We start from the raw sequence: 17694 nt of genomic DNA on the forward strand, positions 1-17694 counted from the left end.
TTATCATCACTGTTCTGAAATAAATAGTTTGAGGTTCATATAAATGTTGAATTTTAATGAACAAATTAAAACAAAATCCATTTAACTAGCTTACTGGCTTCCTATCCAAAGACGTTGGTGCTTAGTAACACAAAACAAATCAGAGTTTCAAAATTAAAGCACAATCACAATGAATCATGATACTTGTAAGAGCAAGACCTAGGTCAGAAGAGTGACCTGCCCTGGTTCCCCACCACCCTGCTGGTGGGAAGAGCAGCGGGTCCAGACTAGGACCTCTGGTTATCAGAGCAAACACAAGTTTTGACACCACACTCAATGACAGGCTCGGACTTCTTTAAATCCCTGGTAGAAATTAGTTCGCTCGATTACTTTTCTTTTCCTGCTCAGCTGCGCTGGAAAGTCGCCAGTTTTGAGGCAAATAGCTGGTTTAGAGGAATCAGGCTCCAGACGTGACTATTTCCCCCGACTCCGAGGGAGGCCGGGATCACACACTCAGGTCTGTCCTTGGCAGAGGGGAAGGCTGGCTGGAAGGGATTTTACCCCTGGGGCTGCATTCTTGTTATGCACAATCTTAGATAGGGCTTAAGTATTTTCCTAACACCGATTGCAGAGTGAATGGTTAAAATGCCAATCTAAAGCCTCAAGAGCAAGAAACACATTAAAAAAAATGCATATTCTTGTAAGTACCATTAGTTTAAAAGGCCTATACAATATTTTTCAAATGGTTCTTACTAGTATAACCAGGTAACTGCTATGAGAGTCCACGTTGTTTCATACTGATCAGCTAATGAATGCACTTATTTCAACATTAGCTCTTTAATCCCAATGACATATATTCTTCTTTCTTTAGAGAAAAATAAACAAAATCCTAAGGCCAAAAGAAAACCACAGAAAACAGTAGACTAAGTGTTGGAAAAGCAAAGATTCTTGCTAAATGGGAGGCACTTTTGGCCAAGCAAAGGGGACAGAAACCTCAAGAGTTTAAGGCCAACATTTGTGCATTCCTGAACGCAACTACGGCTGATGTCTTCTCCATGCTTCTCCCCCTCCCTGCCCAGCTTACCTTGGGAAACACTGGCTGAGCACTTATTCCCGCATAGGTTAAAATTACAAAAAAAAAAAAAAAAAAAAAAAAAGATTTACTACTGAAAGACATGGAGTTCATTACTGACTTAATTTAAAGTTGAAATTCACATGTGGCTACAAGCATTTGAGAAGTCTGTCCCACAGATACAACTATTCTTTTCATGCATTTTTGCTTCTCCGTGTTCTGCCACATGGTGGTCCAGCATTTGACTGCAGTTATTTATAGGGAGCAGTATAACTCCCCTCCTGCAACGCAAAAGGGTCTAAATGAAATTCAGCAGTTGTCAACAATACTACATAAGAGTTCAGGGCAAGAACTGAAGTCACATGCCACATGGTGAGCAGTCAAAAACAAGCAGCACATAATTAGTCCAACATGACGTTTGGTGAAGAAATAATGGCTAAATAAAATAATCCAGTTATTAAAAAGTGTACATTCATGTAGAAAGAAAGTCAATATAAAAGAAACAAAAGAAATCTGGAACAAAGTTTGAAAATCCTTTTTAAAAAATAAAAATAAAAGTGAGACAGTAGATCAATTGCAATGCCAGTATGTTCCAGGCAATGCTCTTTAATGAAAATCAAAGTCAAATTAAAGCACCCACCCTTTTAGAAGCATGAATAGGATATGTGGATGGGCGCTAATGTATTCCACAGTAGGGCTGCGTGTGCCAATTTGTCTTCTCAAGATGTTGTTAAATATCTGGGAAACGTCCTTTTTGCCCTGTTAAAGAAGCAAAACATATCTTCAACTGTAAAAGCATGAGTAAATGACCATTGACTATAATATCCATTTAAAGCGGAAATGAAATTTAAAACAAAAACAAGTCTGTCTCCTTTTGGGGCTCTCCATAGTCCCACCACATCACACTTGCTCTTTCCTCTATGCCATAAGAAGGTTTCCTCCCTCGGGTGGCTCTGAAGAACACCGATCCCACACACACCCATTTATACCTTTTTTTTTTTTTTTTCTTCTCTAGATGAAGATGTGTACCCTCTTTATTCTGTTGAGCAACTCCCTGGCTATTTCATATAACAACATTAAAGTACTAAAGAAACAAACAACAACCCTGAGCCAAACATGCTTTTGCAGTGTGTATTATTGCTCCCATAGCCTCCAAATTTAAGTTGTTAAGCTAGAAACAAGTACAACAAAACACAGCCTAGCTTTATAAAGCTAGGGCTTTTCATTATTCGGATGTCATCAATGCAAATGTGATTGCAATCTTGAAAAATCAGGGTTAAATTTAAAACTGTACCCCTTATTTCATTATGAAGAATGAAATAATTGCTGTGTCACATACGTGTCCCAGCTTCAGTCACAAGTAATACGGGAAGGATCCTTAACTTTGTCCTAAATTTCTCCTCCATCTAGCCCTACACACATCTGTACAATCATCTTTTGTCTTTTCATACTTCCCCGTGCAGATAACTTTTCGGAAGGCCCTTCCAGATTATGCTCTATTCAGCTACAGAGCTTGCCAATGCATCTTGCTTTGTAAGTCCTCTTCCTCCCCACCGCTTTCTCCCCTGGCCGCAGGAGACAAATTGATGGGTGCAATTAATAGAGGGGAGAGACCGCCACACTAATGGCCAGTAACCAAGGCACTGAGTAAACAGCAGGTCACTATGCACAGGGCGAGCTCAAGCAAAAGGTTGCTTATAATCTTGACATGCTCATTGATCTGTCTTGAGAGGACAAACACTCCTTGGCGAAGAAATTATTGAATGTTCTAAGCCAAGGCGCAGACAGTTTCACACAGAGAGAAATTCCCTGGTTTCACCTTTGCAAATAAATCACTGCTGAGAAACACAAAATATTCTGCTTTCCTACTCGTTCCAACCCAGCTGGCCTGGGGACTAAGGGACTCAGGGAATTAAATATGAGGATCAAATCAGTCCAGGCCAATCCACCTGCCTTTGTCTGCAGCACTTTTGACCTCTGGACATTCTCTTAATTAAGTTAATTCTTTATAAAGATGCCCCATTCTCCCTATCTTTACAACACCCATAACATATGTCTGGAATCCTGTGATCCCCAGCGGCTTCAGCAGTTACTCCAAAATGAAAGCAATCCAGAAAGAGACAAGCTGTCGAAAGGGGAGAGATAAAAATGTCCCCAAATTGAATGATTCTTTCTGCTATGCCAAATTTTATACTAGTTACTTAATACTAGGTGTACTACAGCATTATATCCCATAGCAGCATATTTTCCAGAGACCAGCGATCAGGAAAGAAACTGGTCTCTCTGAGTTCTTCTCAGGAAAACGGAGGCAGATAGAAGGAAACCAAGGCAGACTTCCCTCACCATCAGACATCCATTAAAATTGTAGGAATACTTTTGCAATGCTTCTCACTTGGATCTGCAATTAGAGTTTGCCTTAAAATGAAATACATATGACAACTGAAGCACAAGATAAGGCAGCATGGAGAGCACAATAGCTAGACAAGAACAAACAAACAAAGAAAAACCTCAGAAGATGCCATCACATGAATAACAAATTGCATAATACCTATACTGCAGTTTAGCTTCTATCTCAAGGTAAAGTGAGAGGAATCGTCCAATGTTGCCAGTCCTGGGCTTGTGGCTATTTACTGCCTTTTTTATGGGCTTTACAGCTTGTGAACCATTAGGCTTATATGCAGTTAGTAACATCTCTGTTTGTTTGTGGTTTGTTGTTTTTTTTTTTTTTAATAGACTTCTTTGGAATGCACCTTTGCCTCAACTCTTCAAAGTTCAACAATAAATTTCATGTTCTAAATTTGCAAAAATCTATCCAGTCTGTTCTTGATTCTGGGCTCCTGCACAAACCCAACTTTAGTGCTTCTTAACAGTATTATCAGCAAAATTATATAGAACCAAAGAATCATCAAGGTTGGAAAAGACCTCCAAGACCATCTGGTCCAACCAACCCCCTACCACCAGTGTCACCCACTAAATCATGTCCCTAAGCACCATGTCCAACCTTTCCTTGAACAACCCCAAGGACGGTGACTCCACGACCTCCCTGGGCAACCCGTTCCAATACATAACTAAAATTATATTGTTTCTTGAGTGGCAGAGGCAATAAACTTGTTTTTTACAGATGTGTGGTAGAGAGATAGAAGAACATGACAATGTCATCTATACACACACATGTACCCCTGCCACATGTGCTGTAAAGCATACTGGCAGATGAAATACAAATGAGACAGGCAGGACTTCAGTTTGTGCTTCTGCCTTTTTCTAAGTGGGGGCATTAGCTCCCGTCTCTCTCTTCTAAACAGCCATCAAGTTTCATGAAGTCTTTGAAATCGTATCTTCAAAGGTTAGTTCAACTACGCAAAAATTAAGTTCAAAGTGGCCAGCAGGTTCAACAGTTTTTGGGATGGCGAGGGGTAGTGAGGAGGAGAAAGGGAGTCAGGACAAAATGAAGTAATTTACGTAAATATTATCTCCTTCAGAAATCAGATTTTCAGGTATTGGTTATTTTGATTTCTACCATGACATACAGATCAAAAACCTAACTTGCACGTTAAAAAGTGATTACATTGCTTGTTTAATGAAGAAACCTAAATATCAACTGTGGACAATATAACAAAATAAGCAGAAAAGTTGATAAACTAAAAATATCTATGGGAATATGATGACAAGGCAGCATATTCTCTTCCTACCCTCTTTTTCAATGATATTTCATTTCTACTGGTTTACCGGAGTATGTTGAACAATTTTGATAAATGATTGAGAAGGTTTTATCATAGAAAAGTCTGTTTTTCAATAAAAGCTATTTAGGATTTTTTTTTAATAACAGATTATTTTTTGTCTGACAAAGCAATACAGATTGTCAGGCAACTGAAAAAATCCAGTAGTTTCCCTCCTGTGGCGTATTTGCTAACAGTATCTTCTCTTTCCTCCCTCTTATTTTCTTTAAAAATATATAAATATAAAATACATGTATGATTTTTTCAGGTTATGTTTTTGTATGGATTTTTTTTGTACTTAAGTCATTTAACAGTTACTGGGGGGAGATGACAATTGAAAAGATCTGAAGAAATATAAGCATAAAAACCCTCCTGAACTCAAGACCTTAAGAATGAGAGAACTTCACTAACAACATTTCAACAACTAATAGAAAATCAAGCAGTCCCTTGAATGCTGGCTTTACTGGGAACAGGAGGAAGAGGAGGCAAAGGCAAACATAAATCTCCCATCGTTCCTCCTTTTCATTCATTTTCAAAATGGAAGGAGAAATGAAGTAACAACAAGTGACTTCAATAATGGGATAACTCTTACACAAGAAAGTAAATATCACAAAAGGTGACTCTGAAAGCATCAGGTGATCTCTCCAAGGAGCTGCTTTTTAAATTCAAAAGCAACCCTGCCCTACACACTGGGTACTGCCCTGGCTTCAGACCTCAGTGGAAGAGGTTTATTTCCAAGGAACCAGGGATTTCTATCTGCTGGGAGATACTCAGACACTTCTGACAATTCATCAGTGCCAGCGAAAATGCACAAAAGCCCTTGGAGGCCAGTATCCCACCTGACCTTGGACCACAGAAATACTGTAATGTCCTGGCAGTGATGAAGTTTCTTTCCTGTCCATAGCAGCTAAAGGTCAATTAAAAGGGTTTATATTTATTTTTAATTGCTGTAATCTGTTTTTACTAAAACTCTTCTTCTCCTTCATTATATGGAAGTTCAGTTATCTTAATTCTACTAAGTTCTTAGCTTTAACAACAGAACTGGCCATGAGTTCCATGGACTATATAATTACATAATATTTATTTATTTTCTGCTGGGAAAAAAATAATATATATATATATATTCTTTTCTTCTTTATTCAAAAAAAAAATAAGTGGGGGCAATCCAATTTACCTTGCCACCCGCTGGCAGTTTTCAACACCTTTTTCTACTCTTTTCCTCTCAACTAAACCACCTTAATTTTTTCAGTCTTTTTCATATGAGACTTTCCCATGCTTACAATTATTTTCACTCCATGTCACTGAAACCCTTCTAAATCAGACACACTTCAGAGACAGTGGTTGACTCTTGTTGCAGCATCCCAAAGTAAGAGGTTAATCACCGCAGCTTGCAAGGTCATAAACAGTATTCTCAGCATCATTTCCTATCTTGTTTGGATTCGCATAGTAATATTTCTTTCTTGCTTATAAGGAAAAAAAGTTAAATCAGATGCACTGCATATACTTCTAGTATATGATCACAACTGTCAGTATACTGAACAACCTACAACTAACTTTTTCAGTGTGTGAGAAATGGTGCAACCATGTTCCAAGTGCTGCAATAAAATTATTAGGCTTCAGAAAAACACGGCTATCATCACAGACAACACGGAGACCAGGGAAATAGGTTTATGTACATTGACCTACCTCAAAATCTATCAGCTGCAGGTTGGCAATAAGCGTCACTAGAAGGCCACTGTTGTACAATTCTTGTGCCAGCTGAGCCACTACTTCTGTAGGTGGCTCCTTGTCTGTGGTCCCACAAAGAATTTCCTTCATTGCTTGCAGGGATTTTGACACTTCCTCTGATGCCTGTTGACCAACAGACAAAGGTTTGGTTTGGTTTCGCAAAGAAAGAAAGAAAACCAAATTTTATTAAATTTAGAAAGATGAACATTTCAAAACAAAAGCTTCTAACTGCACCTGTGATGATCACAACTCTTTAATACTCTATTGCAATCGCTGAGGCTGCAATGCCCACACCAGATCCTGCAGGCCTTACACTAACACACAGATATATTCAAATTAAACACAGTATGCCATCACTTCCAGATCATGGGCATGAAACAGGGTCAGAAATACAGTTACCAACCCATGTCATCAAGATCCTTTATGAGTGCTCCCCCACAGAAGCAGGCAGCAGCTCCACCACCACTCCTGCAGTGGGCTCCCTCAAGACTTGTGGGCCGAGAGGCACAAAATGGGGGCACCCGGAGGCTGCATTGCCCCCATCCAGAACTGCTTGCTGATGGCCTGTCCTGACTCCTTACATACAACCCAAATAATCCCCCGTAACCCTGCCAGCCTTGCGTTGCCACCACCTGTTTCTCCTCATCACATAGTCAGTGTCTTCAGCAAGGGATTTATCTGAAGAGTGCGCTGGCACTTCAGGTTCAGGTTGGGAAATTATTTAACAACTTAACTTGCTTTCAGTAAAGCTCTACAGCAGCCTCCCAACAAACCAAGTCTTTCATCTTTTACTCTCACCTAGCGTATACTAATTCAATGCAAAGTTTCAAATACCTAATGTAGAAAACAAATCAAGAACTGCCCTATGAAATACTTGGAGCAGAAAGCTTACAAAGAAAAAAATGAAAGAGAAAAGCATAAAAACAGGTAACAGCTTGGTGTTTGTGGCAGTCGGCAGGTTTCAACGAGATATGAATTACAACATCCCGGTTTCAAAGGGGAAACAACCGTTGGCCACAATGAGATAGCTCTGTCCTCACAGCCTCCTCCTTCCCATTCTGTATAAATAAAGGATCCCTGGAGCAAAGGCTTGATTTGTGAGCGTGTGTTTGCTTTAAATCCTACCTGCTGTAGCCATTGGGCTGTGCAGGCTATAGCTCTTTCTGGGTCAGGGTATATTTAATACAAGCATGACCAGCAGCTAGCACATATATAAGGCCGGTTGGATTTTTTTTGGCAGGGCGTGGTAAGCAAGTAAAGGAGAGGTTTGAAAGCAAAGATGGTGTAAGTTTCCAAAGCTAAGGCAGCATTTTACATTTATATTGCAAAACACTTACTTGAAATGAGTGTTTCATTAGCTAAGCAGGAAAAAAATATATAAAACAATAAACAGAGAAAAAAAAAGAAATAAAAAACCGCAGTCATTTGTAAAAGCTAATTGGACATTAATGGATGTTCAAAGCCAGATCGATAATTTCAATACGTCTCTCACATAAACTGAAAGGGAAAATGTCATGCTTTCAAATGTCACCACATCAATCTGCATTAAACAACCCCACAGTGCTCAGGAGAGACATCTCTCAAATGCTGCTGATCTCCGAACACTTCAATATTGACTTACATCACGGATTTTACTCACATTAGTATAAACTGAAAAAAAGCCACCTTCACATCACATCTACCTGGATGATTCAAGCATCCATTTTGGACAGCATAAAAAGCATCTCCCCCAGTCTGTCTGTATCTATTCACAGTTTTCTAGTTTAGATAGGCCAGCATGAGTGGCACGTAAATGAGTATGACTATGCAGTAACTTTAACCACAGCAGAAGTCCTTTTGTTCCTTAATGCAGTTCAGTAGAAGAGCCTATTTTTATCACAAACGTTAGTGGTATGTCACTAGAGATATCCCACAGAGTACAGATGGGATTAACAATGGGGGTGCTATCTTGTAAACTAAAGCTCTAAATCTTTATAAGAGCTGTGCAAATATTTTCATATCAAAGGAAAACCCATACGTTTTTGGCTTTTCACCCATTCTTCTTGGTAGGGTGTGAATATCTCTGGCATTCTGTGGGTAAAAAAATTAATACCTCTCCTTTAAAGTAGAAGTAGTCCTTTCTGATGTGTAGAAAAAGCCTGCAATACTCTGCTTTTTGTTTTGTTCTCAAAATGAGGCCAAAAAGTAAAGTGCTGAAGGAGAAAGAAACAACAGAACATTGTAGCGTTGACGGACACAACAGGGCCCAAATGGAGCTGTGTTACTCTAATCAATCTGCCAACCCATCCTCTCACCTTCTTTGCTTTTGTACATGCAATTTACATTTCATATTTAACTTCCTCCTTCTTTATATCCTCTGGATATTCTGTGGTTTGACATTCAAGCCTCTACCAAAAGCTATTCCTGGTCAAATCTAAGGACTGCTCTTCTACCTCTATCCCTTATAATCTACCTGTAGAAAAATCACAGTCCCAAGCATAGATTTGTGAATTAACAGCCACTTCCAGTCTCCACTTTGACATTTCCACTTAATCTTACTATTTTTTTAGAATAATACCCTAAGTAGATAAGCACTGTGTCTGGGATGGAAACTTGCTCAAGACTCTGAAGAAAAAGTCATTCCAAGATCCAAAGATCCCAGATCTGTCCAAAAGAAACAACAAAGCCAAATATATTCACTCAAATACATCGAACAAAAAAGACAACAGAAACATAGCTACAGAACTTCTCATAAGAAACCAGACTGGTTCCGACCCTCTTTAAGAAAATTTGCAAAAACCACTAAACAGCAAAACCCTCAGCAAGACACTCTTCCTCCCAGCGATGTCACAAACATAATTTTTGTGACAAAAAGAGAGATTTGATAGAAACTCTGAAGTCTACTATGACTTCTGTACCACAATTTACCTTACATCAGTGGCAACAGCAACAATAATCAAGTGCTGCAACTGTCACTTCAGCAGAAGTCACAGAGCAAAAGAAAGGGTTTCATGAACCTTGTAAACACTTTAGCCATTTTCCTCATCCTTGCAACTAAGCACATTTTTTCAGAACTATTAGACCGTGCTTCTCTAGGCATGAGTCCTTTACGTCGTGACTGAATTTATTACATTATATTTTAGAGATGCTGGTGTGAGAACATAGGAAAGAGAGTGAGACAACTGAACACATAGTCCTAAGTAGAAGAGCTTATATACACATTACATGCAAGTGTCAAAAGTGGCATATGCTGAACTTTGGACAAGTAAATTGCAGACAGGGACAACAAAGCAAAAAATTAAACGCAAGCTGATTCCCACCATGCACATCAATTTAACATTTGTGTTGCTGTCACTGCACAAGCATCATGATCTCGATCTCCTAAAACAAATCACAGGCTTCTAAGTCTTCATTTCTGCCATGCGAGCACTACTGGCATCTCAGTTCACAACATCCAAACTTGGGAGGATCCAGTGCCACTCCAGAACATTGTAAAATTCAGTGTGGGTACATGGGTAAGTCGTGAGTGAGTTACAATACTGATTTGCAATAGCTACGTAAAGGAAATGAAGGAGAGCACAACCTGTACCGACCTGTGCAATGAAGGCAAGTTTTCCAGCAATGGCCATTTCTTCTCTACTTTGGCCCAACACAGGACTAACAAGTTTTTTTTTTTGTTTTTTTTTTTTCTTTTTTAAACAGAGCATAATTTTCTGTGACCAGCAACTCACAGGAAGTTTGAGAGTTCATTTGGAAATCAAATGTTTTGTGCAAATGTTGAAACGTAACAGTTCTTGCTTCGATCAGCCTACTAACCTTACTGGGCTAATGTGTAATAGCCTTAGAGATGGAGAACTGACAGAATAGATAAGCATACATTAATTCTCTAAGTTCAATTATAAACATGCTCAGCCTCTCCTGTTGATAAAGTTGGGGTTTTGTCAGCATTAATGTGTCTTTCCAAACCTATCAACAGCTTCAGCAGTGAGAGCTGGAAACTTAAGTGTTGAAGATGCTTGGTCTTAAGCTTGCTTCCCTTGTAGAACAAAGCCTTGTCGTTGTTGACTTAACAGGATCATAACATAAAGAAAGAAGCACATGAAGAAATGATTCCCTGAAATTCTACGTGGAAAAAAAATTCTTCCTCTCCTTTCTTCAAGATCTCAAGACTCTCTCTCCTATCTGCAGCTTAACAGAAGTCTGAAGACCAGCTGACTTTGTTGCAGAGGTTCACTCTTTATTTCAGAATGGGTAATACTACTATGCCTATAATTAAATATTTCAGCACTCCAGTGTTATGAAACATCTTAATTTTCCTTTCCCACAGAACTAATACTGGGTTCTTCAGTCTAACTTGCTTTGCCAGATCTAGAAGACTATTTCTTAGTTTTACCTGTTCTTTTGGAGTGATCTCTGCAGGAAGGCCAAAGTATGTTACAACATTCTTAGGATAGCAATTTAGCAGGCTTGGAAAAGCTGGGAATGCTGCCTGAAAAGTTACATTTTTCTCTATATTTTACAGTTATACAAGACACTGCAATAAGGAGCGCCTTGTGTTTTTCATTAAGGGATTATGAAGAAATCCTACAGGTCTTAAAATTTTTCTGTTCTTGTAAAATCTTCCAGGGAGATTTTAAAGGGTAGCGTGGAAGGTTAAAACAAAAGTCTTATCTGTTGTTCATGCAGAAAGCTGAATTTTTATTTCTGCAATCACGTAATTTTGGATTTTCCATACTCAAAGGGTAAGCTGTCTTATCTGTAACTGCCTGTGTGTGATATAGCAAATAAACAAAGCAGGTCTTCTGCTTCAGACACAAAAACTTCACAAAGCCAGTTTTTGAAACAACCCAAAGCACATCACACAGCAATACTTTAACAAGTCCCTAACTTTAACAACTCTAATTTCTAGCCCTTCCAACAGGGTTAATAGAAGTTACCTCTGCTTACAAACCTTGCCCTTTCCTTTTTCTTCGCTACTTACACCAATTTCACATTTATCCTAAACATGCCCTATTACACATTTGTGATCCAGATCTGTTATGCTTGTCAAAGAGGCAGACAGATCTCCCATTATGCAATGTGTGCTTGCAGCCCAGAAACCAACCGTATCCTGGGCTGCACCAAAAGCAGCATGGCCAGCAGGGTGAGGGAGGTGATTGTCCCCCTCTAGTCTGCTCGTGAGACCCCACCTGGAGTGCTGCTTTCAGCTCTGAGGCCCCCAGCACAAGAAGTACATAGAAGCATTAGAACGAGTCCAGAGGAGCACCACGAAGATGACCAGAGGGCTGGAGCACCGCTCCTATGAACACAGGCTGAGGGAGTTGGGGTTGTTCAGCCTGGAGAAGAGAAGGCTCCGGGGAGACCTTATAGCGGCCTTCCAGTGCCTGAAGGGAGCTCTACAGGAAAGCTGGGGAGGGACTCTTTGTCATGGGGTGGAGTGATAGGACAAGGAATTATGGCTTTAAACTAAAAGAGGGTAGGGTTTAGATTAGATATTTAGAAGAAATCCTTTACTATGAGGGTGGTGAGGCCCTGGCACAGGTTTCCCAGAGAAGCTGTGGATGCCCCATCCCTGGAGGCGTTCAAGGCCAGGCTGGATGGGGCTTTGGGCAACCTGGTCTGGTGGGAGGTGTCCCTGCCCACAGCAGGGGGTTGGAACTGGGTGATCTTTGAGGTCCCTTCCAACCCAAACCCTTCTGTGAATGTAGATTCACTGCATCTTTTTATTCCCCTTCAAGGAAGAATACAAAACCGTAAGTGGAAAAAGTATCAGGCCTTGAATTAATCAACAGTCTGAGCTGCTCCTCTACCTGAAATGCAACTTTCAAGGCTTTCAGTGGGTTGTTTCTGCGTTACCTGCTGTGTTACCTGAGGTTTCACACATATGTACATATGTTACAGGTCAGAATAGCCTATTCTTATCGGGACTCAACGTAACATTAATGACCAACCATAATAGCAAGGAAAAAAAAAAGACCACATGAACTTTTTCTCTTTTCAAATTCAGATACTAAATATACATTAGAAAAATACAGAATGGCTGATATTTGGCATCTGCACAGAGATGAGGAAATTCTCAATTGACCGTAAGAACCTGGCAAATAGGATCTTACTGCTTCTATTTATATACTTAGCATATTTCCAGGGCAAAAATGCCTTTCTAAACAGTTGCTATCTTATAAAGCAGCACACAGTAACAGAGACAGCTGCCAGTGTGATGCAAAATACTCCAATGTGTGATTCAGTGAGTTTCCAGTACCCCATGCCATACATTCGAACCAAAAGCATAAAGCTCCTAGGTTTGCTTTCGTCTCCTTTAGCTTACAGTTCTGTTTATAAACATTCTCACTGTGTGAATCAAACCAATTTTTCTTCTTAATAATGCCAACACAGTTCTCTCTAAATGCAAGTGTAAGGACTCCTGAGAATATCCATTAGCAGAATTTGAATTCGATGTCTTCAGGAACATCCCAACTGACTTACTCTTGATACAATTTCATGCTAAAAGGATATACAGGAACAAACTGTGGACTTCAGCAGAATGTTTTGGATCAGGAAGCTGAATTCTGACATTTAGCAAAATATTACGGCCTATTACTCAAGGAGGCTGGCAAGGACAACCTAGTACAGCAGACACAATAATTAAAGTTCTAAGAGGCAATATGATTGCATGAAAGAGATAGGGTCGCCCCACCTGGCCATAAATTCCTTTCCCATTGTTAATCCTGCACTTATGGCAGAACTAAAGGTTGTAAGGTGCTCAGAAATGAAAAAGAAACCGGAAGAGACAAGCTTTAAGCTCTCAGCACTAGCGTCTGATAGTATCTGGAGTTTCTCCCACCACCTCTAAGAGCAATAACAGGCCTTGGCAGAATGGGGAGGCTGAAACACAAAACATTCCACAAAGTCCCAGGGCATGTGAATTTTGTGCAGAGTTAGAAGGAAGGGGCGCCAAGCCCTTATCTTATTCTCTTTGTTTCAGTGTACAGCAATGAAGTCAAAGGCAATTTTGCAACTGACTTTGGCAGCTGCAGAATCGAGTCCACAGGTATTAGCATTTGTGATAGTCATCCAATCGCTCTTCCATGCAAATGCACATCCTGTCCTCTGCATGCACCTCATCTTACACACAGCTTCCCCATTGCTCTATCAGTGCAGGAAGAAGATGAAAATGCTCTGGTAATGGCTTCACTGGTGCTACATAAGAAAGCAGGATTTATTGATAAAAAAAATGTTATGGAAATTTTAAAGACTCTTAACTGTAGCTGTATTAAAGTGCTGCTCTCCTGACCCTTCTGAAGAGTAGTGAATGTGTTACAGTACATGGAGATGAAATGGAGGTCAGATTACACTGACCTGTACAGGCAGTCTTATTAGAAAAATGTAAGTGAAAGGGGAAGAAACTAGATGCTTTGAGTTATTTTACATCTAGCTTCACTATGTTTCTAAATACCAATTAAAGATGCTGCAGCCTGTGGCTCTGCCTGTCAGAAAAACACTCAATGTGGAGCCCTGGATGAGCTCTAACTCATTGGGTTTTAGGGTCCATGACAAACCCAAGGCTTGAACCAGCTACCAAAAACCGCAAATCTTTCAGGACAACTAGGCCAAGCCTAGACAGCTTAGGGCCAAGCACATAGAAGCCTAAGCCAAGTTTCAACCAGCCCCAGATCCGCTTCCTATTCTGAATTAAAAGCATGTGACACTTGGAAGGCTTTTGCTGAAGCGTGGGTTCAGAAAATGTTACCAAACCTGTAGGCACCACAGATGGCACTGAGTCAGGGGTGCCGCACCCCAGCGTGTTTGGTTAGCAGTGAGAGCGTGATGTTTTCAGGGACATGCCTCGGGGACATATTGTGTGCAACCTGAAGGGCTTTACACTGACCAGACTCTGTGGCTGAACACGAGGCTCCAAGGAGATGAGATGTCACCCCCCTTTTTTGTGAGGTGGGTCAAGCATCCGCTCCATTAATGTCATTTTACAACATCCATCAATAAAATACACGATAGCATTCACAGTAATATATTAACTACTATGACCAGCATATAATAGGTTCTCTTTCCTCAGGTTCAACAAATCTGCTGTCCACTGTGCTGGTATCAGGGTTTCTCTTCCGTGCTCCCTATTTACGCACATCCTCTGATACAGCAGTCTGTGCCAGAAAGTGGGAAGATGTACAGGGTCTAAACCCTGAAGGCTTCCTTTCCTAGGTTGTTCAATATTTCCTTGCTTTTCTAGTTAATTCCAGAATGGATATTTCTCATTAAATACTAACAAGTTTGGTTCTACATGAGTGAGATTAACTTTTCATGAGATTTATAGAATTCTACAATAACATATAATTAATTGTTCTTCACTGCATCAAAGTCTGAACGTGATGTCAGCAACTGTACATGTCACAGGAACACCTCATTTATTGCAGATGTTGGAAAAGGAGGATGCTTGACAAGGAAGGCTTTAGTATGCTTTTCAGCTGTTTTAGCCTACTTAATCCTGTAATTGTTACACTTGCTTTTCCATTGCTGCAATACCTTCTATAAAGTAGATGCTATTAAAAAATTAAAGAAAAAATAAGGTGCTAGAGCACTTCACGGCAAGAGGAACCACGCATGGTAGCACTTCTCAACCTGTGCTGTCAGCTTTCAGAATGCAGCCTAGAAAATGGCAAAGCTTTAAACACACATGCAAGCAAACGAAAATAAAACACCCATAAAATAAAAAGTAAGGAATGAACATTCCAACTTGGCCTACTTTTCAGTTGGGAATGTTTAAAGAGCATTATGGCAACACTGCACACATTAATGGATTAAAAAAATATGTGGAAGAACTGGGTCAAATTCAATCCTTACCTAAGGAGACAGATGCTAGTCCAGTCAATAGGTCAGTCAAAGTCTGAATGGGCCCTATCTGTGACTAACAATAAGCATCATTAAGAAAGAGGGCAAACTTCTGTATATTATGTGTATATGTGGAAATGTATCTTGGAAAAGGCGTACAATTGCCTTTACACTTACAAGTAGCTTCCTTTCACCCTGTCTATCAAGTTGTATCTTTGCCCCTCTTCCCATTACTCAAAAAGTCTTCACGAATTTGCTGACAGGCTCCTTCTACCTGAGCACTGCATAGCTTGGGAGGAATGATCATTTCTGCATTATTTAAAAATAGCCCCTCTGGAGCACAGATGGCTCCTGCTGAAAGTTGCATGAGGCTTTATTTGAACTGTCAGCCTTGTACGGCCCCAGCCCATGGCATTTTCACCTCATGCTTAAGATTCTCAGCCCAAGAAAGGGAATGGGGAAGTTCTCCTCCAGGCTTGCAGTTACTTAGGCCTTGCTGCTCTTCTCTGTCAGCTCTAAGTTTATTAGCAGCTTTTAGCTGTCTCAGCCTACATGCCACATTTGCTGTACTACAATAACAACTGAACTGTCACAGGATACATCTTGTTTAAGTATCTGAAGCAAGTTCTAGTTGGAAGCAGTTTTGCAAGCAAGCAACGTCAGGGATGCTGTGGAGTGGCATTCCTACAAGTCCTGGGAACCTCAATTTTATGATGAGGCACAATGGCACCTCTCCAGTTTTCTCAGAAATCAGAAAAAATGGGAGAGCCCTGATCCCCAAAACTTCTCTGTTCATAGGCCCACAGGGTCCAAAAACCCTTGGGCAGCTTTTAGATATCGAGGGTCTGTAGAACTTGCAGGAAGGAGACAGAACTCTGGATCCTTTTATCAAAGTTTAAGACTCTCCCTTTGGAACATAAATCGGAGAGAAATTTCAACATCTTACAAGTCTCTGCAGAGAACAGAGTGCAGTACTATACTTTTTCTTTGCTCTTGTTTTCATTAAAATTTCTATAATCATACTTAGGACAAAACAACGTTGTCTATTAGTATAGTCTGAGTGAGTAAATTTTGAAAATGTGCACCATTGAAGGTGCCACCACCATCTTCTCCAATTCAAAATCCAACCAATATTCAAACACAAGTCTACTGACCCCACAAACCCTGTATGTCTAGTAATAGACATTATAGTGACTGTTTTAGCAAGAATTATTTTGCCTAACATTTTTTTAAATTTATCGTTGTCACAGTACTGAAGATATTTCCTTATGATTTACCCTCCTGAACTCAGGACCATTAATCAGGCTACCTTCATTATCAAGTAGGATGTATTTCAGAGCAGCTCATTGCAATGCTTCAGATGAATGGTAGCATTACAGATGAACCTCTGATCTTCTCCTGCAAAGGGAGAAAGGCCCTTTGTGCTTCCTCTGAATCAGAGCGCAAGGTCCTGATTCAACAAGCCATGTAAGTATATGTGTAAACGCCATCCAAAATAGGGCTGCTTTCTTGACTTTGTCTCGAAGCTGAAGTGACTGCCTTGTCCCCCCCTCCCTCCTCTCCCCCAGTCACTCACATTTATCCCATTTATGATGGTACCAGCCTCCATACAATAATAATAAACTATGTCAGAGAATATGGAAAAACTAACCTCCTTTTCTGTCAACCCAGAGAAAAGTGATGTATGTGTGGCAGAGGGGACATGGACAGAGTCACCAGGCTGAACATTTCCCTGATCCTGACCCCTCTCATGGCCACACAAATGCCAGCCAGGCACAACCAGTAGGTGAGACAAATGGGCTGTGCAAGGAAAGCAGAATGCTTCCCTCAAAGACAGCATGGACTTGTCAATTAAGCTGGCTGCTGAAGTGTTAATTATACAGGATCGTTCAGATGAACACAATTCACGGAATTCACAGTTCAGGAGAGTCTGCCAGATTAGGATTTTTAGATATTTTAAATGGCCTGTTTGTATCCCATTCAATCAAATGTAGAATAAGCATCATTAGTAAATTCACAAGCTGTCTCCATCCTAAACAGCTAGGGGAAACCTCCCATATCTTTCACTTTGTGAGGAAAACACACACCAGCTGTTATGAGTTTAATGAAAAAATTACACTGAGTTCTCCGTTCTCTAAGTCTGAATTTCTCATACTTTGTCACTAACACCCCCCCAAAAAAAAAAACCACCATCAAAACCCAGCTCAAAACCACAATTCAGAGGAGTCATACTGCAAAGCAAATCAAAAAGAAACCTGAGTCTAGAGCTTCTGCTTTGAATGTCGTCTTTAATCAGGTTCTGAAGAATGAATTCAGAAGGGGAGGACAGACGCTGCCGATTTATTTATTTATTTAAGTTTTAGTTCAGAGTCAAATTCTCTT

General features: G+C 40.2%; 1 protein-coding gene across 6 annotated transcripts in view; it reads right to left on the bottom strand.

Moving 5' to 3' along the window:
- The window catches only part of CAB39L (calcium binding protein 39 like), a 62812-nt gene that overhangs the window by 18779 nt on the left and 26339 nt on the right, over nucleotides 1-17694 (bottom strand). For all 6 annotated transcript variants that reach the window (XM_035553356.2, XM_035553355.2, XM_035553354.2 and 3 more), the window contains 2 exons: nucleotides 6454-6618; nucleotides 1692-1810 (listed from right to left, as the gene is read on the bottom strand). In XM_035553356.2, the coding sequence (XP_035409249.1) occupies nucleotides 1692-1810; nucleotides 6454-6618 (284 nt within the window). The remainder of the gene's footprint in view (nucleotides 1-1691; nucleotides 1811-6453; nucleotides 6619-17694) is intronic.

Source organism: Cygnus atratus, chromosome 1 (genome assembly GCF_013377495.2).
Source record: "Cygnus atratus isolate AKBS03 ecotype Queensland, Australia chromosome 1, CAtr_DNAZoo_HiC_assembly, whole genome shotgun sequence".
NCBI lineage: Eukaryota > Metazoa > Chordata > Aves > Anseriformes > Anatidae > Cygnus > Cygnus atratus.